The 22,042-nt window shown below is 42.5% G+C and overlaps 1 protein-coding gene across 7 annotated transcripts in view; it reads left to right on the top strand.

The window, feature by feature from the left end:
* LOC109249202 (cyclic AMP-dependent transcription factor ATF-7) overlaps window positions 1–22,042 on the top strand; it is a 90,830-nt gene that overhangs the window by 57,322 nt on the left and 11,466 nt on the right. For 4 of the 7 annotated variants that reach the window (XM_053895660.1, XM_019419526.2, XM_053895662.1 and 1 more), the window contains exons 3-11: window positions 1,738–1,834; window positions 6,123–6,241; window positions 9,354–9,491; window positions 11,817–11,974; window positions 13,008–13,107; window positions 13,639–13,752; window positions 14,365–14,517; window positions 17,490–17,687; window positions 18,913–19,021. In XM_053895660.1, coding sequence (XP_053751635.1) covers window positions 1,738–1,834; window positions 6,123–6,241; window positions 9,354–9,491; window positions 11,817–11,974; window positions 13,008–13,107; window positions 13,639–13,752; window positions 14,365–14,517; window positions 17,490–17,687; window positions 18,913–19,021 — 1,186 coding nt within the window. Of the gene's footprint in view, window positions 1–1,737; window positions 1,835–6,122; window positions 6,242–9,353; window positions 9,492–11,816; window positions 11,975–13,007; window positions 13,108–13,638; window positions 13,753–14,364; window positions 14,518–17,489; window positions 17,688–18,912; window positions 19,030–22,042 lie in introns of those variants that run through there. The other 3 variants (XM_053895664.1, XM_053895666.1, XM_053895663.1) reach the window with 3 other exon arrangements.

A 22,042-nucleotide genomic window follows, 5' to 3' on the forward strand; every position in this document is an offset into this window, starting at 1 on the left:
ACGGTGACTTATTTAGCCTACAAATATCATACCCCTGGTTAAAGACTATTCTCTCCTTTCTTCACCCCAACCTCACCGTTTTTGCCTTAGGGAAAAATCTGTTAAGGACACAATTGATGCCTAGGGTTAACCAACAACAGAGAAAACTAAGTTGTTGGCTAAATTCTCCCACGCTTTATTCACTTTTCTCCTGGATCCTTCTGAAACCACTCAGGCAGTCTTTTGACGGTTTACATTTTGGTTCTTTATACTTTTAAGTGAAAATTCACTTTTCCCTTCAGGCCTGTAGGCCTAGCCTGGAAGGATTTTACGCCAGAAGCTAGCTTTAGTTGTGATAGGGCTCAGAGAAAATTTGGGGGAAGATACTTTCAGGTAAAATAAAGGAACTTAAATCAAAGTTCAGGGTCAGTTTATTAACTGGATAGGACCTGGGATGGATGAAGCTAACTCCTATCTGGTTCGCAGTCAAGAAGCGCTGTGGAAAAAGAGCTAAAAGTGTTCGGTGGGAAGTGTGTATGTATCTAACAAGGAAAGTAAAAAGAGGGGACTAACCAGTCATTATTTTTAGAAACAAAAAGACAAATAGAACCATGTTTCAGAGCCTAGCTGGTGAGGGAGCTGTGGGAAACCACAGCATCCAAGCTGTTACTGTGTTGCAGGCATGTTTTAATGAAGGAACGGGGCCAGCCAGCCTCAAAGGGAATTTTGAGGGTATCATTCTTTTGAATTACTGCTGTTCATCTGTTCTCTTCACCTCCCCCGCTCTAAAGAAGGGGTGGAAGCATAAATTATTGTCCAGTAACCCTGTCTTACATGTCATAAAATGAGGCAGACCTAGCCTCACCTTTTCATTGTCCTTTCACCCAAACCCCTAAATAAAGAAAGTCGTTATACCATCTCCTTTCTTTCCCCTTCCCTCATCCTGCCTACAGGCTTCTCCCCACCCCAACAAAAAATTTTTTGCTTGCATCTTTATTCTGTCATTATATAGCCAGCACCATTGCACTGGCCCCTTTATGGCTGACGGAGCCCAGGCGGGCTGCCCGACGAGGGGAGACAGCATTTGGCCGATGGGGCTGGTGTGTGCCATTACTGCTGGCCATTGGGCCCCTGTCCTCTACAGCCCCATCCTGGCTCATTAAAACCCTGAGCCAAATAGCTGGGCAGGCGCCTGCTGCAGCACTGTGGGGGCCAGGAAGTTAAATGGTTCTCCTAATCCTGCATAATTTATCTCCCTGTTAGCCCCCTCATAAATAGTCCAATTCAGCCCCACCATGGAGAGCTTCACTCTGAATTTCCTATTTTTGTGATGACCAACGAGTGTCCAGCTTTGCCCTTCTTCTCTCTTTATTATTATTATTTAAAATTATTTTCCCCTTGTTCGCTAAGAGCCTTGCCTAAATGTTTTTTTCATTTGGAGCCTCCTGCCTGGACCCCACTTCACCAGCAATCTGTCCACTTCTCGCGTTTTGGACCTGATATTACAGAGCAGTTGGTGCCGCGGTCTTCCTCTTCTCCTCTCCTCCCAGCTTTCTAGTGCCCCTTTTTCTCCTTCCCCGTTTTCTCCTTTCGTCCAGCTCCTCTCCTTTTCCATCACTTCCAATTCTTTCTCCTTTCCATTCCCTCTCCAGTCCCCCTGTCCAGGGACCATCCTTGTGCAGGATGTTTAGTAGGACATTGTAAAAGGGCACCGAAGCGCTTATTTTTTTTCACATCTCTGTTTCTGTTTCGTTTCAGAGATTTACAAACGAGGACCACCTGGCAGTTCATAAACACAAGCATGAGATGACATTGAAATTTGGCCCAGCCCGAACTGACTCAGTCATCATTGCAGGTATTTGCTGCCCCAGAAGCCACGTGCCTTGGTATCACCAGACAGTTAAGATTAATACCAGGGACCAGATGTACTGGGAGCTATACTCCCCTTTTCCCATTAAGAGCCCTGATGTGATCTGCATTTAATCAGGAAAAAGGAACACTAAAAGCTCCCAAGTTTCTATTGTGCCCTCCATTCTGTTTTTAATACAAGATTGGGTTCTGCGGTTTTTGAGGGTAGGTGTGTTGAGGTTTAGTCTTGGCTTTTTTCAGTCTATTCCCTCCCTGCCTTCTTTTTATTAAGACTTTGGAAGATTTACAGACAAAAGATGCCTTTGACATTTCTCCATAACCACAGCGAAGGGGTGAACAAAAGAAAGCAAGAAAGCCGACCTAGCCTGGCTGCTTCTCTTCCACTGGGTGTCAGTTTCCCCCAAGCAGGCTGATTATCAGTTCGTAAATTCAACTTGCCTCATGAACCCAGACGGTGTTGAGGGCACATTTCCAAAGCTCAGACAAGACATTTAGTCAATGGGACTCTTCTAAGCCAATTTGGGTGACCTGGAACCTCTCACTGATTGTTTTAGATACTGGCTTGCCTACATATGCCATTCTCAAGGGAGTATCCCTAGCAACTACTCTCAAATCATGGGCAGTTCTGTTGTGCCATTTTCAGCTAGACAGACATACAAACCAAAATGGGCCTTTTCTTTTGATACTATGAGGGGTTCTGGTTTAACCTGGGTTAAGCAAGTTTATCTCAGTATTTAACCAATAGGGGATTTTGTTGGTGGTTATTACATAAGTTAATAACTCAGATAAGGCACAATTTCTCTATTACTAGCCAAAATGCAACCTAAAATACAGTGAAAGAAAGAGAGAACCTCCTTCTCTATACTTCTATGTGTGAACAAAGGAACTTGCCATTACATATCTCCTATTCCTTATTAATTCAGCAAATATTTATTGAATAGCTACTGTGTCCACCAGCCACTTTGCTAGGAGCTTATAGATTGTCATTCCTGGAAAAGGACATGAGTGGGGACATTGTCATTGATGATCCTTAAGAAAGCCTGGAGGAAGGGGTGCCTGGGTGGCTCAGATGGTTGATCATCCGACTCTTGATTTTGGCTCAGGTCATGATCTCACAGTTCATGGGATCAAGCCGCTCCTCGGGCTCTGTGCTGACAGTGTGGGGCCTGCTTGAGATTCTTTCTCTCCCTGTCTGTCTGCCCCTCCCACATACATGCAGGCACACAGTCTCTCAAAATAAACTTTAAAAAAATTAATAAATAAAAAAATGTGCCCTAATCTTCCTATTTTTTTTTAATGCTTATTTATTTACTTTTTTAAGTGTTTATTTTTGAGAGCTACAGAGACAGAAGGTGAACCATAGAGGGCAGAGAAAGAGGGAGACACAGAATCTGAAGCAAACTACAGGGTCAGAGCTGTTAGCACAGAGCCTGACGTGGGGCTCAAACCCACAAACTGTGAGATCATGACCTGAGCTGAAGTCAGGTGCTTTACCACCTAAGCCACCCAGGTGCCCCAATGTTTATTTTTGATAGAGAGAGCGAGAGTGGGGGAGGGGCAGAGAAGGAGGGAGACACAGAATCCAAAGCAAGCTCCAGGCTCTGAGCTGTCAGCACAGAGCCTGAGGATGGGTGGGGCTCGAATCCAAGACCTAGGAGATCATCACCTGAGCCGAAGTCAGACGCTTAACCCCCTGAGCCACCCAGGCGCCCACCCCTCCTATTTTACTTTAAGGCTGTTTATATTTGGATTTTCAGGCTTTCTGTAACCTAGCCTGATGGTACCTACCTACCCACCTTTGGTTTTTGTTTCTTTTTAAAAGATGTGATTTGCTTTGCTTTGCTTTGCTTTGCTTTGAGTTTTTTAAACTAATGCTAATGGCCATCTGCCATTTTTTTTTTATGTTTATTTATTTATTTTGAGAGAGTGAGAGCAAATGGGGGAGAGGCAGAGAGAGGAGGAGAGAGACAATCCCAAGCACACTCCATACTGTTGGCACTGAGCCCGACACAGGGCTTAAACCCACAAACGGTGACATCATGACCTGAGCTGAAATCAAGTCAGACACTCAACTGACTGAGCCACCCAGGCGCCACTTAAAGATTTTATTTTTAAGTAATCTCTACACCCAGTGTGGAGCTCAAACTCACAATCTCAAAATCAACAGTTGCACACTCCACCAACTGAGCCAACCAGGCACCCATACCTACTCAACCTTGTGTATAACTTATATACCTAACTTGATTATCTTTTTTTAATTATCATTTTATTTTAAGTAGGCTCCACACCCAGCATAGGGCTTGAACTCACAACCCTGAGATTAAGAGTCATGTGCTCTACCAACTGAGCCATCCAGGCTCCCCCTGACTTGATTATCTTTACCCTGGACGTACCTTTTCCTCCTCATCTATACATGGTGCCCATACCCTTCCTCTCTATGCCTTCACCTGGCTGACTCCTCTTACCCTCCACATCTTCTTTCTCTTGGTGAAAACCATTCTTTAAGGGCCAGCTCAAGTCCTGCTTCTTGAAACCTCCTAACTATTCTGTCATTATTTGTCATTCTTTAATTACTACAATAATTTTATTCTCTATTGCACGTGGCAGCTAGTTTTTTATATACTATGATGCTATCTATGTATATTTATTTCCTCAACTAGAAAACATCCTCTTTGTTCTCTAGGGCAAGAGCCATGTCTTATATTTGGGCAGAACTCCTATATTCCTTTCCCTCTCCTCCCCCAAATTTACCCAAAAGTGTGTGCATGTACCATCAAGACACATAGAAACTATTCAGTAAACACTTGTTGATTTCTTTAGAGTCGTCAGAGCAGGCAAAGGGTTTTCTTATACGTTTTCAGGCTATTTGCTTGTTTGTTCAGGAATGGGAGAAGTTTGTATGAGTCTCAGGTCAGAGAACCAAAAGGCCCTCTTCTGCCATCACTGTGCCCTTAGCTGCCTCATCCTGTTTCACTTGAGTTGTGATTTTTTTTGTGTGTGCCCTTACTGAAGTACTCTTGAGCATAAAAGATGATATTACCTCCACTCACCCGGGGATGGAGGGAAAGTGGCTTCATCATTGGCCAACCAAAGCTGCCAGAGAACCTTTTAAAACTATTTTGGGAGGTAGTGGTAACTTTTCCAAACACTCTGATTCAGAAGAGGTTTTGTTTAAATTGAAAAAAAAAAAAATTATGCTCTTTCCATGGAAAATCCCAGTGGACTATTTCCAATCGATCATGCTAGGAGTGATTTTAATCCCTGGTCTCACTCCTTAAAACGTCATTTAATCATTGTTCTATATCTATCATTCAGTTTAGTGGTTTGGGGTATAAAATGAATCCCCGAGGTGACTAGCATGTCAAAGAAAACCATCATAATAGAACTTTAGATTAGGGAACAAGATTCAGGTGACCTAAGAGAGAAAAATCAGAAAAGCAGAATGGGGAGAGAGAAGCACAAATCTAAAATTCAGGTTGCTTGAAAAGTTCCCATGGGTTATGGATCTCGCCTTCCTCTTCCCAAGGGCAGAGGCACTGTTGAAAGATTTGTGCAGCCCCTGAGAGGATATTTTGGCTGGCAAATCTAAATCCAAATATCCTGGTTTCCGGAATTTGCTCTGGGCTCAGGTCTCTTTGAAATGAGCTCTATTGTTTGCAGTTTCCTTTCCAAGCTCATGATCTTGCTGTCTTTGTTCAGCAGCCCCTAGATTTGCCCGGAATACCTTCAGAAGGTAGCAGACCCTTAGCTCAGTGACCACTGAAAGACAAGACACCGTATCTTTCTTGGTGGCTTTAGCAAGCAGACTCCACCATCTGACCCTCAGTTTCTTCTCCTCATCAGATTTTAACGCCCATCTGCTTATATCTCCTCACTTCAGACATAGCAGGGAGTAACTTTAAAGAGAAAATGTCGCTTAACTGTCCTTGATTTTCAGATCTGGAGGTACCACAAACTCCACCTGGGTGGGTGGTTTGGTTTTGTTTTGGGGGTGAGGGAGGTGAAACTAGCCTCTGGGAGTAAGGGGGTTAAGTGGACAGTCACACAACAAAACATTGTTCTGTCTTCCCTCTGCTGGCCTTGAGGCGGCACAGCACAGACACCCCCTCTGGTGGCCTAGCACTGGCCTTCACCTGCTCAAGCTCCATAAAGCAACACAGAGACTCTCTCCAAACAGGAGAATAAAAATGTGTTCCCTATATACTCTCAAGTTTTAATTTCAGGTCAAAACTAAAATGAAGTCTCCTGTTTTGTTTTGTTTTTCATGTCTACAGATCAAACTCCTACTCCGACTAGATTCCTGAAGAATTGTGAGGAGGTGGGGCTCTTCAATGAATTAGCTAGCTCCTTTGAACATGAATTCAAGAAAGCTGCAGATGAGGATGAAAAAAAGGCAAGAGGCGGGACATTTGCTGAAAAACTGCCAGTGTTCAGATGGAGGCTGTTTTCATTGTGTCCTGGGATAATTTGCTTAACCGGTTAAAGCACAAAATAATGGGCTTCCTATTTTAGAACCAGATAGTACCCACTGATCCTAGTCAGCCTTCCACGACTTTAGGGGGCCCAGATGATGGGTCTCCTCACAAGTCTGTCTTTACCAGAAATTAGTCTTCTTTCCTGTTCAGTGCAGCATCAGTCCAGTAATCTATTTTTAAAAAATTATTTCTCTTTTGAATATGTTGAAGATGTTAAAAGATTATAAATTACTCAAATCCTATGAGATGACATTTTTTGGGGTCAAATCTCTTGCTCTTCTTACCTGAACTGTTTTCAGTCAGCCAATCAACAAACATTTATTGAATTTGGACACTTCTTTGTTTCAATGTATGTAGCTCTTACCTTCAGGTAGCTTTCGAGTAATATTCAAGACATTGAACTTAAAGAAGGATGTTATGTCACGTTAGGAACCTACAAAGAAACTGAGGAAGTTGTGCTTAGAAAAGAGAAGATCTAATGTGAACCAAATTGTAGTCTTCGAATATGTGAAGAGCTTTCATGCAAAAGAGGGGTTCAACTTCTCTGTGGCCCAGAGATAGGAATAGGACCAGCAGGTGGAAGCTATCACAAAGTATGTTCAACTATATGGAGGCCACTTAGTATAGATACTGTAGAGAGGATTAGAATGTTGGAATCCCTTCGTATTCTGAGCTCTTTCCTTTTAAGAAGAAGAGAGCAGGTAAACCAAGAGAGCTGTGCATGACTTTTTTTCACCCAGCTTAAATTGTATTTATAAGAATCATCACTGGAGGTTTTTCCAAGTTCCATAGCTTCCTATGAGCACCTTTTCCTGCTCTCTCTCTCAAACGGAAAGAAAGGAGGGAGATCCAATGGCATATATTTGTAGTTCTGCTTTCAAATGGCTAGACTAGCCGTAGTCTTCTCATCATGATTTTTCTTCCGAAACTCCAGTCTGTCATCTCTCAGTTGCTTCGACCTATGTGGTATAATTTTATTTTATGGCTTCCCTACTTCATCCACCCCTCCATCATTTTTCCTTCCCCCAAGACAAAGAAATCAAATTGTTTTTTCCAGGATATGAGGGATTTAAGATCAAACTCATTATAGGCAAATTCAAGAAAATTAACCTCCCTTTAAAAGCTTGAAGTTTTTTCCACTTCCATTTTAACTCAGTTGACACTTCTGAAAGACCTTTCGTAGCTGGTCAGGCCTTTACTTGTTGGGCATCTCCATATTTCTTTCTGCCCATATGGGGGTGGTCCTTACCGCCCCCTTGATGAGAAGAATGGACTCAGTAAAAGACTGTGCCTGGGAATGTTGAATGAGTCTAAAACTTTACTGAACCACAGCTTTTCTAGGAGATGCCTCTAAGGGATTTTAAACCTGTGGCTGTGTTTACTCAGAGGCCTCTCCTTCCCTCCACCCTCTGACTTTTCAGGGATCCCAGAATTAGTTGAATTGGGCCTGACATCTTTGCAATGTAGAAAAAAAATGAGGGCAAAAATGAAAGCATCTTTGCTATTGCTCACCCCCATCAGATTGGAGAGAAAGAACCATCACCACCTTCTCTAACGTAGTAGACACCAGATTATCTTCAGTGTGCTCAACTACCAAGAAAATTTCTAGGGATTAAGGTAACAGGGGAAGAGTCAGAAACAAGCTCCTCTTTCACCGAGAAGCCTAAGTTATGGAAAGAATAGAACAAAGGATCTACTTTGTCATGAAACTGAACTGCAGTGCCAGCCCTCCTGTCGTGGTGCAGTATTGGGCTGTCATCTCAGATGGTTTATGGGTCCTGCAAAGCCATTTACAGCTTCACAGTTCTGTGAAGTGATTCACCATGGCCAGAAAAGTACTCTCTTTCCTTTTTGGTTTTCTCTAGTCCTGCTTCTAGGACCAAGTTCTAATTTCTTTCACTGAGCAAATGACCAGTCTTTCCTTTCTTTTATTACCCCAAAATGCTTATCTTTCTAACTTCTAGCCTCTACCACCAGATTTTGGGATGAGATCACATCACCGTCACTCATGGGAAATTCCCCAGAAAAGATCTTCCCTATCATGTTTGCAGTACTTAAAAAAAAATTTTTTTTTTAATGTTTATTTATTTTTGAGAGAGACAGAGTGCAAGCAGGGGAGGGGCAGAGAGAGAGGGAGACACAGAATCCAAAGCAGGCTCCACACTCTGAGCTGTCAGCACAGAGCCCGATGTGGGGCTTGAACTCGTGAGCAGTGAGATCATGACCTGAGCTGGAGTTCGATGCTTAACTGACTGGGCCACCCAGGCGCCCCTCATGTTTGCAGTACTTTAATAGCTAATTTGTTTGCTTTTGATACTTGGATAATCTAGTCCTTGTGGTTGGCAGAAAAAGTGCTCACAGTTGTCCAGTGGCCAACAGAGCTGCTTGGAAATAGGCAAGCACTCGATTCAGGAAATCATTTTACTTTTCCTGAAAAATAATATAACTATGGTATTTGCATGGATTTAAGTGTCAGCTTTCCCCCCGCCTTTCAGGGTCTTTATAAGCATTATAAGTTTGTTTGTTTGTTTGTTTTTACCTTTCAGAAACTTTATAAGTATTCAGCCATTGTGAAACAGATATTATTTCCATTTTACAGTTAGAAAAACAGGTTCTGAGAAGTTAAAATGATCTGCCCAGAGTTGTACATAAAACCTAGATTCCATATTTTCTTTGACTTGCAGTTCAGATCTTTGACCAAAAGCTAAACTTAGAAGTATATTTCCTCAGAGCACCTGGCCAGCTCAGTCCGTGGGACATGCAACTCTTGATCTCAGGGTCATGAGTTCAAGTCCCGTGTTGGGTGTGGAGTCTACTTAAAAATAATAATAATAATAGGGGCACCTGGCCTCTCTCTGCCCCTCCCTCACTTGCACTCAGTCTCTATCTCTTTCAAAAATAAATAAATAAATAATAATAATAATAATAATAATAATAGAGTATATTTCTTCATTTCTTAACTGGAAAGATTTAGATTCAGCCTGAAGGGAATCATTGGGTTAAACTCTGCTCATTTCTCTCTTTTAACAGGCTGCTGCTGGGCCCCTTGACATGTCTTTGCCTTCCACACCAGACATCAAAATCAAAGAAGAAGAGCCAGTGGAGGTAGACTCGTCCCCAGCTGATAGCCCTGCTTCCAGTCCCTGTTCCCCGCCACTCAAGGAAAAGGTAAATTTGCTACCAAGAATTATCCCAAATGTTAGTTGGTGGGTAGATTAAGCTTTTATTCATTAGTTGTATAAATAATGGGTGATACAGGATTGATTATATTTACATAAATCTTCATTGTTTAGAAGATTTATATAAATGACACCTATTCTCGGACCAAGCAGTTCCACTTCTGAGTCTTTATGGAAGTGAAATTAGTGTGTATGTCCACTGTATAGCAGTATTTAAGAATGCTCAGGGGCTCCTGGGTGGCTCAGCTGGTTAAGCGGCTGACTTCAGCTCAGCTAATGATCTCACAGTTCATGAGTTCGAGCCCCGCGTTGGGCTCTGTGCTGACAGCTCAGAGCCTGGAGCCTGCTTTGGATTCTGTGTCTCCCTCTCTCTCTCTGTTCCTCCTCTGCTCATGCTCTGTCTCTGTCTCAAAAATAAATAAATAAATAAACAAACAAACAAACATTAAAAAAGAATGTTCACAACAGTTGTACTATAATAATTAAAAAACGGAAGTGGTTCAAATGTCCATCAACAAGAGAATGAATAAATAAACAAATTGTGGTATATTTCTAAATACCACATGGCACTAAAAAAGAACAAACTCATGAACTAATGATATAAACAGCAAGGCGAGTGAATCCCACAAATGTTATACTGAACGACAGCACCAAAATTCAGACACAGAAGTATACACATGACTCCATTTACATCAGGTTCAAGAAGAGGCAAAAACTATATTTGATGATGATAGAACTCAAAATAATGTTTAGCTCTTGTGAGGAAAGGTTTGGATCGGGAAGGGACACGGGAGAACCATCTGGGGTGCTGGAAATGGACTCCGTCTTGATTTTACATATATAAAGTCACTTAGTTGTGTCCTTTAGATTAATACACTTTATGTTGTACTTCAGTTAAGAAGTAGAAAAGAAAAAAATGTGTAATTCATAAATTGGACATTAAATGATTTAGGAAAAAAGTCTTCTTAGAAGGAAGTCTTCTAGTGGCACAAAGAAAATCTACTAGGATTCTGAGTATTATTTTTTTAAAGGGAACTTTTTATGAGGTAATATTTTTTATAAATTTATTGAAATAACACACATACAGAAAACTGCGTAAATTGTAAGTATACAGCTCACTGAATTTTCACGAAGTTTACAGCCCGTGTAACCAGCATCTAGATACTCTCAAAACCTCAGAACCCCCCCACCCCATGCCTCTTTCCAGTCTCCACTATTCTGCTAGTGGTTGTAATTTTAATGTCCAATGTGGTTAGAGCATCTGTATCTCATTTTACCTCCCTCCAAATTTGGTTTGATAACTTCTCCAAACTACTCCCTCCCTAAACATTACAACTCTCCCTCCTCCCTCCCCTTTTCATTAGCAACCACGTCCTAGAAGTTGTCTGGAGATGCTTGAGGGCCAGTGTGGCCACTAGCAACTAAGACCCTAACCAGGTTAACAGTGGGAAGTAGTTTGTTTTATTACAACAAGACCATTATGCAAACTCCTGTGCCCCCCCCCCCTTTTTTTTTTTTTAGTTTTATTTATTTAGTTTTAAGCAATCTCTACACCAAACGTGGAGCTCAAACTCACACCCTGAGATTAAGAGTCTCATGCTTTTCCGACTGAGCCATCCAGGCACTCCACCCCCACTCCGCCACCGTAGCCCTTTTTTAAAGGGCTCTCTAGGAAATATTGGTTGCCTTATCGCCGGTCTTACACCCTGTCTGTTCTCATTAGAGATCAGAGGACACTCAGGCATCAAATTTGGAATGAGAGTGGAGCACCTGGGGGGCTCAGTCAGTTATGCATTGGGACTTCAGCTCAGGTCATGATCTCACAGTTTGTGAGTTTGAGCCCTGGCATTGGGCTCTCTGCTGTCAGCATGCAGCCCGCTTCGGATCCTCTGTCCCCTCTCTCTCTGCCCCTCCCCTGCTTGCGCTGTTTCTCTCAAAAATACATAAACAGTAAAAAAAAAAAAAAATTTTTTTTTGAAATGGGAATATAGAGACTGTGAGAAATTTTGACAGTCCCTGGAACTTATATGGCACTCCAGTGCTTCTGCAAAGATTCCAGGTGATTTTCCAGCTGTCCTCTCATTCGCATAGCAATCATCTCTGAAAGGGAGATAGCCAAAAGGTCTTAACTCAGCATTCCTATTACATGGGTGAGTGAGGTATGGGTCCATGATCATGATAGAGTCAGGGCATGATTTACATGAGCTGCCACAGTGCTCTTTCCAGTAGACTTGTTCCACATTTTACCAGCTACCTGTTTGCCTATAAGCAGCCCTTTATAGCATTTTGTGATCTGTTGGTCTCTTCTCCCCAGGAGGTGGCCCCAAAGCCTGTTGTGATCTCTACCCCCACACCTACCATCGTGCGCCCTGGCTCCCTGCCTCTCCATTTGGGCTATGATCCACTTCACCCAACCCTTCCCTCCCCAACTTCTGTCATCACACAGGCTCCACCATCCAACAGGCAACTGGGGTAAGTAAAGAGAGCAGGGAGAAACAGTGAAGCCTGAATCTTTTTGTACTTGATGAAAAACAGGACTGTTTTTGAATACTCAAGGAAAACAAGTCAGTGAGATTGTCTCTCAGAATAAAATTTCCCACCATAAACAGAAATCTTCTTTACCTTGTTAGTACACAAGCAAGTATTTATTTGGAAATAATGCTTCCTTAATTTGGAGGTTTAAAACTTCTTTGATCTAAAAGAAGAATCTTTAAGAGTTTAGGAAGTTCATCAAAATGGTGGAGGCCACACAGGGAAGTATATTTTGATTCTTGGCCTCAATCTGCACAAGTTTGGGGGAGCATTACTGAATGACGGACTGAAACCCATTCAGTCATCTTTTTTGAGTCTGGTGTCCCCCTCAGTCCCAGTTAGGGTTCTTGGTCTTTGCTACCCCTAATTTTGTTTGTCTGTCTGTCTTCAATCCTGGCATGGTCTATATAGATTTTCTAATGAAATGACTTGAGCTCCTGTCCCTAGGTACCCAGGGGTTAAGAGGTTGCTGTCAGGATTTAGCCTCTTAAAGCTTATTCCCTGGACCTACTAGGAAAAATACAAAGTGACATCTTTTGGAGGCAGGGTAGAGCAATACGTACAAAAAAAACAAGAGAAATTAAGTCATGTTTGGCTATCATATGACAGAATTCAGCTTTGCAAAATGACAGCTTTGGTCCAAGTCCTGCCTAAGGCAAGACAGAATTTATACATGCCGGTGGTGGGGATGTTTGTGTAATTGTTCTAAAATCTTTATAGGATTAGCTTCCCACCCATTTGAATTCAGTGGTGCTTGCTTAATTTGCAAAGTGTAAAGATCTTACCATTTCTCTCCATCTATAAGGTAAGTACTCCCTACTTTTTCCACCTTTCTGAGGGTGTCAGGATTTTATAACGTTGCCCTATAGCTTCCCTAACTAGAGAAGACTGGGAAATCTGCTGTAATTCTAGGAGGAAGATCCCTAGGCAAAAGGGTCTGTATTGTGAGCATTTTACTTCATGTCTCTTCTAGATCTCCCACTGGCTCCCTCCCTCTCGTCATGCATCTTGCTAATGGACAGACCATGCCTGTGCTGCCAGGGCCTCCGGTACAGATGCCTTCTGTCATATCGGTGAGCTCTATAGTTGGGGCAGCCAACCCTACCCACACACTAATCCCTCCCTTCCACCTGAATGCTCATAAACACACGTGAGCCCCAGGGAAACGTGGGCTCTGGTCTGTATTAGTTGAGCATGGCAGCCTGCCCAAACTCTTCACTAACCTCTGCCAATCCAGCACTGTGGAACACTAGACAAAGCCTCATCTGGACAATTGGCTCCTGGTCTAGGAATTGGTCTTGCCAGCCCACTGATTGGTTGATTTTGCTTGGCACTTGGTGCCTCCCAAATTGCCCACCACTTTCCTCAAGATACAGCCCCAGTTTTTCCTATAGAAATTGTCATAGCACTGAAAGATTAGATTTCCTACCCTGTGGTGCTCTATGGGGGAAGGTATTTCCCAGGCTGTCCCTGTATGCCCTGTGGGCAGGTTGCACAGAACAGGCCCTGACATGCCAATCTCAGAAGCACTTGATTTTGGGAAGCTGTTGCCCTACCACTAGTATTATGTTCCCTTCTGGTTTTTCTTCCTCCTCTTAATCCAGCTGGCCAGACCTGTGTCTATGGTGCCCAACATTCCTGGTATCCCTGGCCCACCAGTTAACAGCAGTGGTTCCATTTCTCCCTCTGGCCACCCTATGCCATCAGAAGCCAAAATGGTGAGTACATCCCAGCTTGGGGCAGTGTTGGCCCTTTCGAAAGAAGTGTTATCAGTGTAGGTTTTTCAAGTGAGCCAAGCAAAGAAACCTTATGGGGCTTGCAGAGCTAAAGATACCCTGTTGTGGGGTCTGGAGAAGAAAAGACCCTGATTCATGACTCCTATCTCCTATCTTCCACCTTTACAGCCTGGTACATACACCATGGCAGTGAAAAGAGGCAGCACAGATTGTTTGGCGTGGAATGCTTGCTGTTTCAGTTCCAGGGTGACAGATGGAGGGTGGGTGAGTGGGCAGGAGAGCTGGCCAAGAGGTGAATAGCTGCGTAACCAGCACCTGGCCGGGTTCCAGGAGAGAGCTTTCATCTGGACTCTATTACTTCAACAACCCCCACCCTCCAACTGTGCCCAGGATGATAGCCAAGGAACAGAGTAGGCATTTTAGGGATCCAGGTGCACATTCTCCCTGTCATTTTCTTTTAATTCCTCTGTTAAGGGTAAATTGGCACGGAAATTTTAGCTATTTGTAAGGTCAGTATTAAAATTTAAGCCCACTCTCTTATCCGTGATAGAATCTTACCTTTGACGAACTATTTTTTATTATTGTCCCTCACAGAGACTAAAAGCCACCCTAACCCACCAAGTGTCCTCAATCAATGGTGGATGTGGAATGGTGGTAGGTACTGCCAGCACCATGGTGACGGCCCGTCCTGAGCAAAGCCAGATCCTCATCCAACACCCTGATGCCCCGTCCCCTGCCCAGCCACAGGTCAGTGGGTATTTGGATGGGGGAGCCCGCTGCACCACCATTACTCTTTATGTCATATCTGAATTTGAATGTTTGAATTTGTTTGAATTTCAAGGAGCGGAAAAATTACAGAGGAGTGAGTTTCAGTTTTCTGGGCATCTTCCTGTACTTTGGTTCTTGTTAAGTTGGACAGTAGCAAAGTGTGTTACCTCCTCTTGGGTTATACTTCTGTCAGGCACACTGGATAACACAACACTGTCACAGAGGAGGTCTCAGTTTTTGTTTTTTGTTTTTTGTTTTTTGGTTTTTTTCTATAAACATGTGAATGATGTATCTGCAGAGCCCTCTAAAATGTGACAGAACCTCACTCAAACCACTTTGTGCACCAAAGGAGGCTCCCCTAGTCTCTTTCCCATTTATTAAGTCCTACAAAAACCAAACAAACCAAAAAACCAAACAAACAAACAAACCCCGCAACAACCAAAAACAAAACAAAAAAACTTACCTGATTAGGTTTTATAGCAAAAATTGAGTAATAACAATTTATGAGTAAAATGTGATGTCAGAGGTGTCTGGCTGGCTCAGTTGGTAGAGTGTGCGACTCTTGATTCTCAAGCTTGTGAACTTGAGCCCCAAGTTGGACATAGAGCATACTTTAAAAAATAATAAAAACATAAAATGTGATGTCACAGTACAAAGATGGCTCAGTAGACAAACAGTAAAACACCTTTTCCTTATCAATGTAATCCCTTTTTATCACAGAGAAATTAAAGTCTTAATAAGGCTAGAACAGTCCCATTTATATGCCCAGTTTCTTTTCTCAAGGAAGCCTCAGTTTTAGTAAGTTTCTTCGAAAACTGAACAGGCCTTAGTTTTCATATTGTCTGTGCTGGACAGGTGACAACAACCTGAGATCGGTTTCTAGAATTACATCTTTGCCCAGCCCCTTTCTCCGATGTCCCCACCTGCTTCGTCAGTTACCACCACATGTCCTAACATTTAACGGCCATATGCCGCCTTAAAGCTTGGCCAACAACAAAAGCCTTCACTTGAGTTTTCTTGTTGGAAGCTAAGCTTGCCCACCATCCCGTAACCCCTTCCGATGCCAGTCTTTGGAGATGGTAAAGCAGCAGCCACCTTGCCCGAGTTGTGCTGCTTTCCCTCTTAAGAAAATGCCATGGGGACACCTGGGTGGCTCAGTCAGTTAAGCATCTGACTTTGGCTCAGGTCATAATCTCACGGTCCATGGGTTTGAGCCCCATGTCGGGCTCTGTGCAGACAGCTCAGAGCCTGGAGTCTGCTTCAGATTCTGTCTCCCTCTCTCTCTCTGTGCCTCCCCCACTCACGTTCTCTCTCTCTCTCAAAAATAAACATTAAAACAAATTTTAATTAAAAAAAAAATGTGATGAACTTCTTTTTAGTCACCACTGATTCCTTTCCTTCTCCTTCTTCCCTTCTTTCTCCTGGCACTCTTTCCCCTTCACTCCCTGCATGAGCTGCTGAGTTACTGTGAGAGAATAGGAGTCTGTCATTTCCTTTTCCCCATCCTCCTAGAGTGTCGGTCTTCACGTGTGCTCCACTGAGCTCAGGACAAAGAAGAAATTGAAAATCTCAAGAGAATTAGTGTAAACTTATCTTAGTACAGTGAGAAGTGATGACCCAAGGCCCGTAGCTCATTAAATTGAGTTGTAAATTTCTCCTCCATGTTTTTCTTTTGGGAGAGATAATATTAGTGTGAGTAAATAAAATTATCTCTTGATTATCTATATTAATGGGGAACATGATTTAGTAAGGCCTGAAGTGGAGTATAACATTTTTGGGTTTTTTTTTTTTTTTATAAGCTCATGCTTATTCTCATGCAACTGATGTGAGTTCTGGCATTTGGGAACTACTAATATAGATATTCTCTAATAGCAACAGATCCAGGAAGAATTTATTTTTGGCATTGTTTTACACTATATAGTTTCTTTTATGCAGATGGCTGACCTTTCTACGTTTTAATTTTGGCTGCTATTATAAAGTTGGTCTATCTTCTCTGAACACATATCAGCTAATAGAAAAGGAAGATGATCCAAAAGTACTTTAGTGACAGAGGACATCAGCGTAAAGTTTATTTTATTTTTTTTTTTTTTTAATGTTTTTTATTTATTTTTGAGACAGAGAGAGACAGAGCATGAATGGGGGAGGGGCAGAGAGAGAGGGAGACACAGAATCGGAAGCAGGCTCCAGGCTCTGAGCCGTCAGCACAGAGCCCGATGCGGGGCTCGAACTCACGGACCGTGAGATCATGACCTGAGCCGAAGTCGGACACTTAACCAACCAAGCCACCCAGGCGCCCCCAGCGTAAAGTTTAAAGACAAGAGGCAGTCCTGTATGACCAATCTGTAAAGGGATTAAAGAACAGTTTTTTGTTTAAAAGCAAACAGAACAAACAAGATGGGGAGGGTGATTGCTGAGGATGATTAATAACTGATTACAAGTAAGAATACACTAATCCATTTCTCTTCATGATAACCAGTATCTCGCTGGTAGTAAAATCTTTTCTCCTTTTCTGAAAGGTATCGCATTCAGTCGTTTGTATATATTGCTTGTCCAAATCAGTGATTCTCAAACATTTTTATTGTACAGTCTCCCTAAAAGTTCCCCTGACACCCAGTCCCCATTATGATTTCCCTGCCTATAAGATTCCCTATTGTTAAGAAACAAAAAATGATGCTTGTTTCATCTTGGCTGGCTCAGAAATTAGTTTCCACCTGAGCTGTGGTTTGTCTAAGTATGGGGCTGAGAAGACTGGAAGGAAATGGGAGGCAGAGTGCGGAACTGCTGCAGAAGAGAAGCTCAGGGGCATGGCAGTGAGACTCACGCTGATTGCAGAGACTAGTGCATCGCTTTACCAGATCTTTACCAGAGCTTACTAACTTCCTGACATCAGGTCTACTTTGAAAAGAGTTGACGTTCCCTTCAAGTAATTCCTCTTCCTTCCTGGGCACCAGGTCTCACCAGCCCAGCCCACTCCTAGCACCGGAGGGCGTCGGCGACGCACCGTGGATGAAGATCCTGATGAGCGGCGGCAGCGTTTTCTAGAACGCAACCGGGCTGCAGCCTCCCGCTGCCGTCAAAAACGGAAGCTCTGGGTGTCCTCCCTAGAGAAGAAGGCAGAGGAACTCACTTCTCAGAACATTCAGCTGAGTGTGAGTGGGTCCTGAATGATTATTGGGATTGATGAATCTGGGAAAGTGGGATTGAATCAGAAAAAAGTGAAACAGTATCATAAAAGATGATGATTCTTCAGATTAGGACAGATCCAGAAGATGTGCCAGGAAGTGCAGAAAGAAGCTCTTAACCGTCAAAATTAAAATACCTTCCCCAGGGACTAGAAAAGACATTTAACCATCTACTCCCAGACCTGCTGCTGCAGTCTGAATCAACCATAGACCCATTTGGATAAAGAGAATTGGATTAATTGCCCCAGGGTACTCTTTTAGGTCATCAGTAGAAACTGACTGGGGTTGTGGAACACCCAAAGGGAAATGTATTTGCCCCAGATAATGCAGCTTAATAAAAGAAAGAAAAAGCCACACAAGCACAAATAGAAAAATTATAATCCAGGTATTTTCTTGAATATTACTATTCCTTCTTTTGATTACTTACTAATTAAAAGATTTCAATACAAATGTAGTGTACGAATGTGTGTGTATACATACATATATATATATATATATATGTATGTATACACACATGCACGCACAAAGATACAGAACAAAACCAAAGTTCCTCTTCAGTATTATTTTTTCCTGTGGATAAGTTTGGTGTGCCCATACCAGACATTTATGTATTTCTAAGTATTTTTTCATTTATATTTTTTGTGGGGTGGTCAGGGAGGGACTGTGTGTTTGTCTTAACTTAAATAGGATAATGGTATCTCCTGGAGAACTGGCCATGTCTACAGAGGATCTACTTCATTTTTTTAAATAGCCGTATAGTAGTGTATTCTATAGTGTGGTTATATTATAAAGTATGGATATTTATAGTATCTCTAATTTTTTTTGCCAGAACAGCAATGCTGGAGTAAACATTGCATGCTGTTGAGTAGGTAGTTCTGTTAAATAGATTCCTGGAAGTAGGCTTTCTTAGTCAAAGGACATATGCATTATTAATTTTGGTTTGATTATATCTATCCTAAATAGGAGTAATGTTTCTATTATAAATCCCTACTTTTCACTGTAAGCAGCTCCTGCCGTCGAATTCATGACTGTACTGGCCCTGAGCTGTCTGAAGCCTTGCTGGATCAGGAGTCTCCCAGACTCAGGGGAGAAAATCCAGGCAGCATTCTGTCCTTACTGTGGGGACAGCTGCTGGGGGCTCAAGGGTAGAGGATGAATTTTCTTGATACCTTTATCTTCCCTCCCTCTTTAGAATGAAGTCACGTTACTACGCAATGAGGTGGCTCAGTTGAAACAGCTACTGTTAGCTCATAAAGACTGCCCAGTCACTGCACTACAGAAAAAGACCCAAGGCTATTTAGGTGAGTGACTCACAACCAAAGCAAGGTTGGTCAGTCAGTAAACTGCATGTGCTGCGTATCTGAACTGTTTATAATTTTGTAAACCCATTCTGAATGTTCTGGGGGATCCAGACTAATAAGTGAACAAACAGCCTTTCTGGAACAGCCAGTCCTACAAAATAACTTTTTTCTGAACCATATAGAGTTATCATAGTTGGAGATAAAGGGTAGCACTATTGATTGGGTGCCTACTTTGTGTTAGGCACTCTACCATCTGCCCAGTTCTCTCATGAAATGGATCTTGCCCCCATTTATACATTAGAAGACCGAACTCAGAATAGTCATGTACCTGAGGTTACACAGTTGGGGAAGTGGCAGAGGCAAGATTCACATCTAGCTCTTTCTTATGTCAAAGACACTATCTGGGCCTCAAGAGAATATAAACAGCAGATGATGCATTGGCATTTGTTAAGCATTGTGATATGGGGGTATATTTTATCTTCCTAATGATGGGCTGATGGTGGTTTGAGTTTGTAACCTATGTGCACACATAGAACAGTGCTAGAAAGAGACGGTCATAGCGTCGTGCTCAGGACAAGCGCAGTCCTGAGATTAAAATTACTGTGAATACTTTGCTCATGGACAGTGAAAGCAAATAAATCTCCTTTGCAAATTTAACAAATTCATAGAAATTTTGGCTGTCAACTTTTGATATATTGAATTATTTTTCCACTAACTGTCTTTATTATTTCAGAGATGTGTTCCCATAGAAAAAGAGTAACCACATCACTCATTTTAAGCGTCTCTATTTAAATTTTAATTTTAATATGTACTTCAGGATACACTCATTCATTAAGCAGATATTGATTGAGCCTCTTCTGTGCCAGGCACTGTTTTATATGCTGAGGATATAATAGGAAACCAAATATTAGATTAAAATCCCTACCCTTGAGGGGCTTATATTTTAGTAGGCAAGACAGACAACAAGCGAGATAAATAGGTACAATATATGGTATGTTAGGTAAGAGTAAATGCTTGGAAGAAAAAATAAAACAGGAAGAGGAATATGAAATGTTGGCAGCAGGGTTGCAATTTCAGATGAGGTGGCTTTTGAATAAAGACACTTAAGGAAGTGAGGGAGGGGTGCCTGGGTGGCTCAGTCGGTTGAGCGTCTGACTTCGGCTGAGGTCATGATCTCGCAGTTGACGAGTTTGAGCCCCGCATCGGACTCTGTGCTGACTAGCTCGGAGGCTGGAGCCTGCTTTAGATTCTGTCTTCCTGTCTCTCTGCCTCTCTCTCTCTCTCTCTCTCTCTCTCTCTCTCTCTCAAAAATAAATAAACATTAAAAAAATTTATATAAAAAAAAAGGAAGTGAGGGAGCTGGCTATGCATTTGTATAAGGGCAAAAAGTACTGCCAATAGGAGGGATCGCAGTTGCAAAGACCCAAAGTAGGAGCATCAGGAAGGCCAGTGTGGCTGGATTGGAGAGAGTGGGGGGTGGAGAGTAGTTGGAGATGAAGTAGGGGAGCTAATGGGAACAGTTCTGCATAGAACCTCCTTGGTCGTAGTGAGGACCTCAGCCTTTACTCTCTGTTGGGGACCATTCGAGGGTTTTTAGAAGAGGCGTGACATGACTGATCCGATCTGTTTGAACAGGATCACTCTTTTGGAGTGTGCAGGAGCGCACAGGCAGGAGCAGGCAGTCCATTTAGGAGGCTGTTGCAGTCCTATGAGCAAGAGATGACCGAGCCTTGGACCAGGACGGTGGTAGCGAAAGTGGGGAGAAGAGGGTGAACTCAGGGTGTGTTCTGCAGTTAGAGCGACAGAGTTTGATAATGGGCCAGATGGAGTGGTGTATTTGTGAAAAGAATCAAAAATTGCACCAAAAGTTTTGGCCTGGGCAGCTGCCAGAATGGAGCTGCAATGAATTGGAAGTAGAGGGAAGTATAGAAAGAAATGGATTAGGAGTGTATCTGGAGCTCAGATTTGGACAAGCTGAGCTTAAGAAGCTGACTAGGCTTGCAGATGGAGGTGTCAAGTGGAAGCTGGTTATGTGGTCCTGCAGTTCAGAGGAAAGGCTGAAGATATAACTTGGGGAGTCAGCAGCATGTAGTTAGCTTTTAAAGCCACAAAACCGGATGAAATGTTCCTGTTACCAAAAGAGCACAGACAGAGAGAGAAAAGTAGTTGCAGGACCGAGCCCTGGGGTACTTCCAACATTTAGAGGTCAGAGAAAGGAGAAGAAACCCACAGATGAAGCAGAATGAGCCACCAAGAAGGCGGGAGGAAAATGAGCTGAGTAGTGGGTGTGGTGTTCTGGAAACCATAGTAAGAAAATGGTTCAACAAGTTCATTGATCAACTATTTCAAATCCTCTTTGATGGGGTAAGGAAGGCAAGGACTGAGTATTCATCAGTATGAAAAATATATATACAGTAAGTTTTCTACTCAATCCTTGCAAGAACTTTTAAGAGGTAGTTGAGCCATTAAACTACTTATTTCCAAAGCTGTATTTAGTTCCTGCTGTGTGGTGTAGACACCGTGGTAGGTATTTAACAAAGGATAAATGACACACTGTCTCCGCCTCTGAGAAACTCAGAGTTATGAGGAGATAAACATTTCAACATGTGAATAAGGTAAGTGCAGCTAACCGACTCACACAGCCCCTAGAGTGGGAGCTTCCTGAGGACAGGCCTCCTGGTTTATTCATTATATACCCCAGTGCTGGCACACAGGATGCTTGGTAAAAATGATGAATCGATGGAATAGATGAATGTGCTCTCTGAAAGCCCAAGCGATGAAATAGTTAATTTCATGAGTGCAACAAAGAAGGCTCCACAGAGGGGGTTATATTTGAATCCTGAAAGAAGACTCGGACAATGAAAAATACAACCAACTCTTACTAGTTTGCCCATGTTTATTGCATACATCTCTGTTTAAGCAGCCGTAGAGGTTATGTGACGTTTAGTAAAACTCGACTGAAGAACAACATGGAGTCACCTCTGTGTGCAGCTCAGCTCTGTGTTTATCGTCACTTTAGGT

The sequence above is a fragment of the Panthera pardus genome, unplaced genomic scaffold (genome assembly GCF_024362965.1).
Source record: "Panthera pardus isolate Hobbes unplaced genomic scaffold, ASM2436296v1 HiC_scaffold_6, whole genome shotgun sequence".
NCBI classification, from domain to species: Eukaryota; Metazoa; Chordata; class Mammalia; order Carnivora; family Felidae; genus Panthera; species Panthera pardus.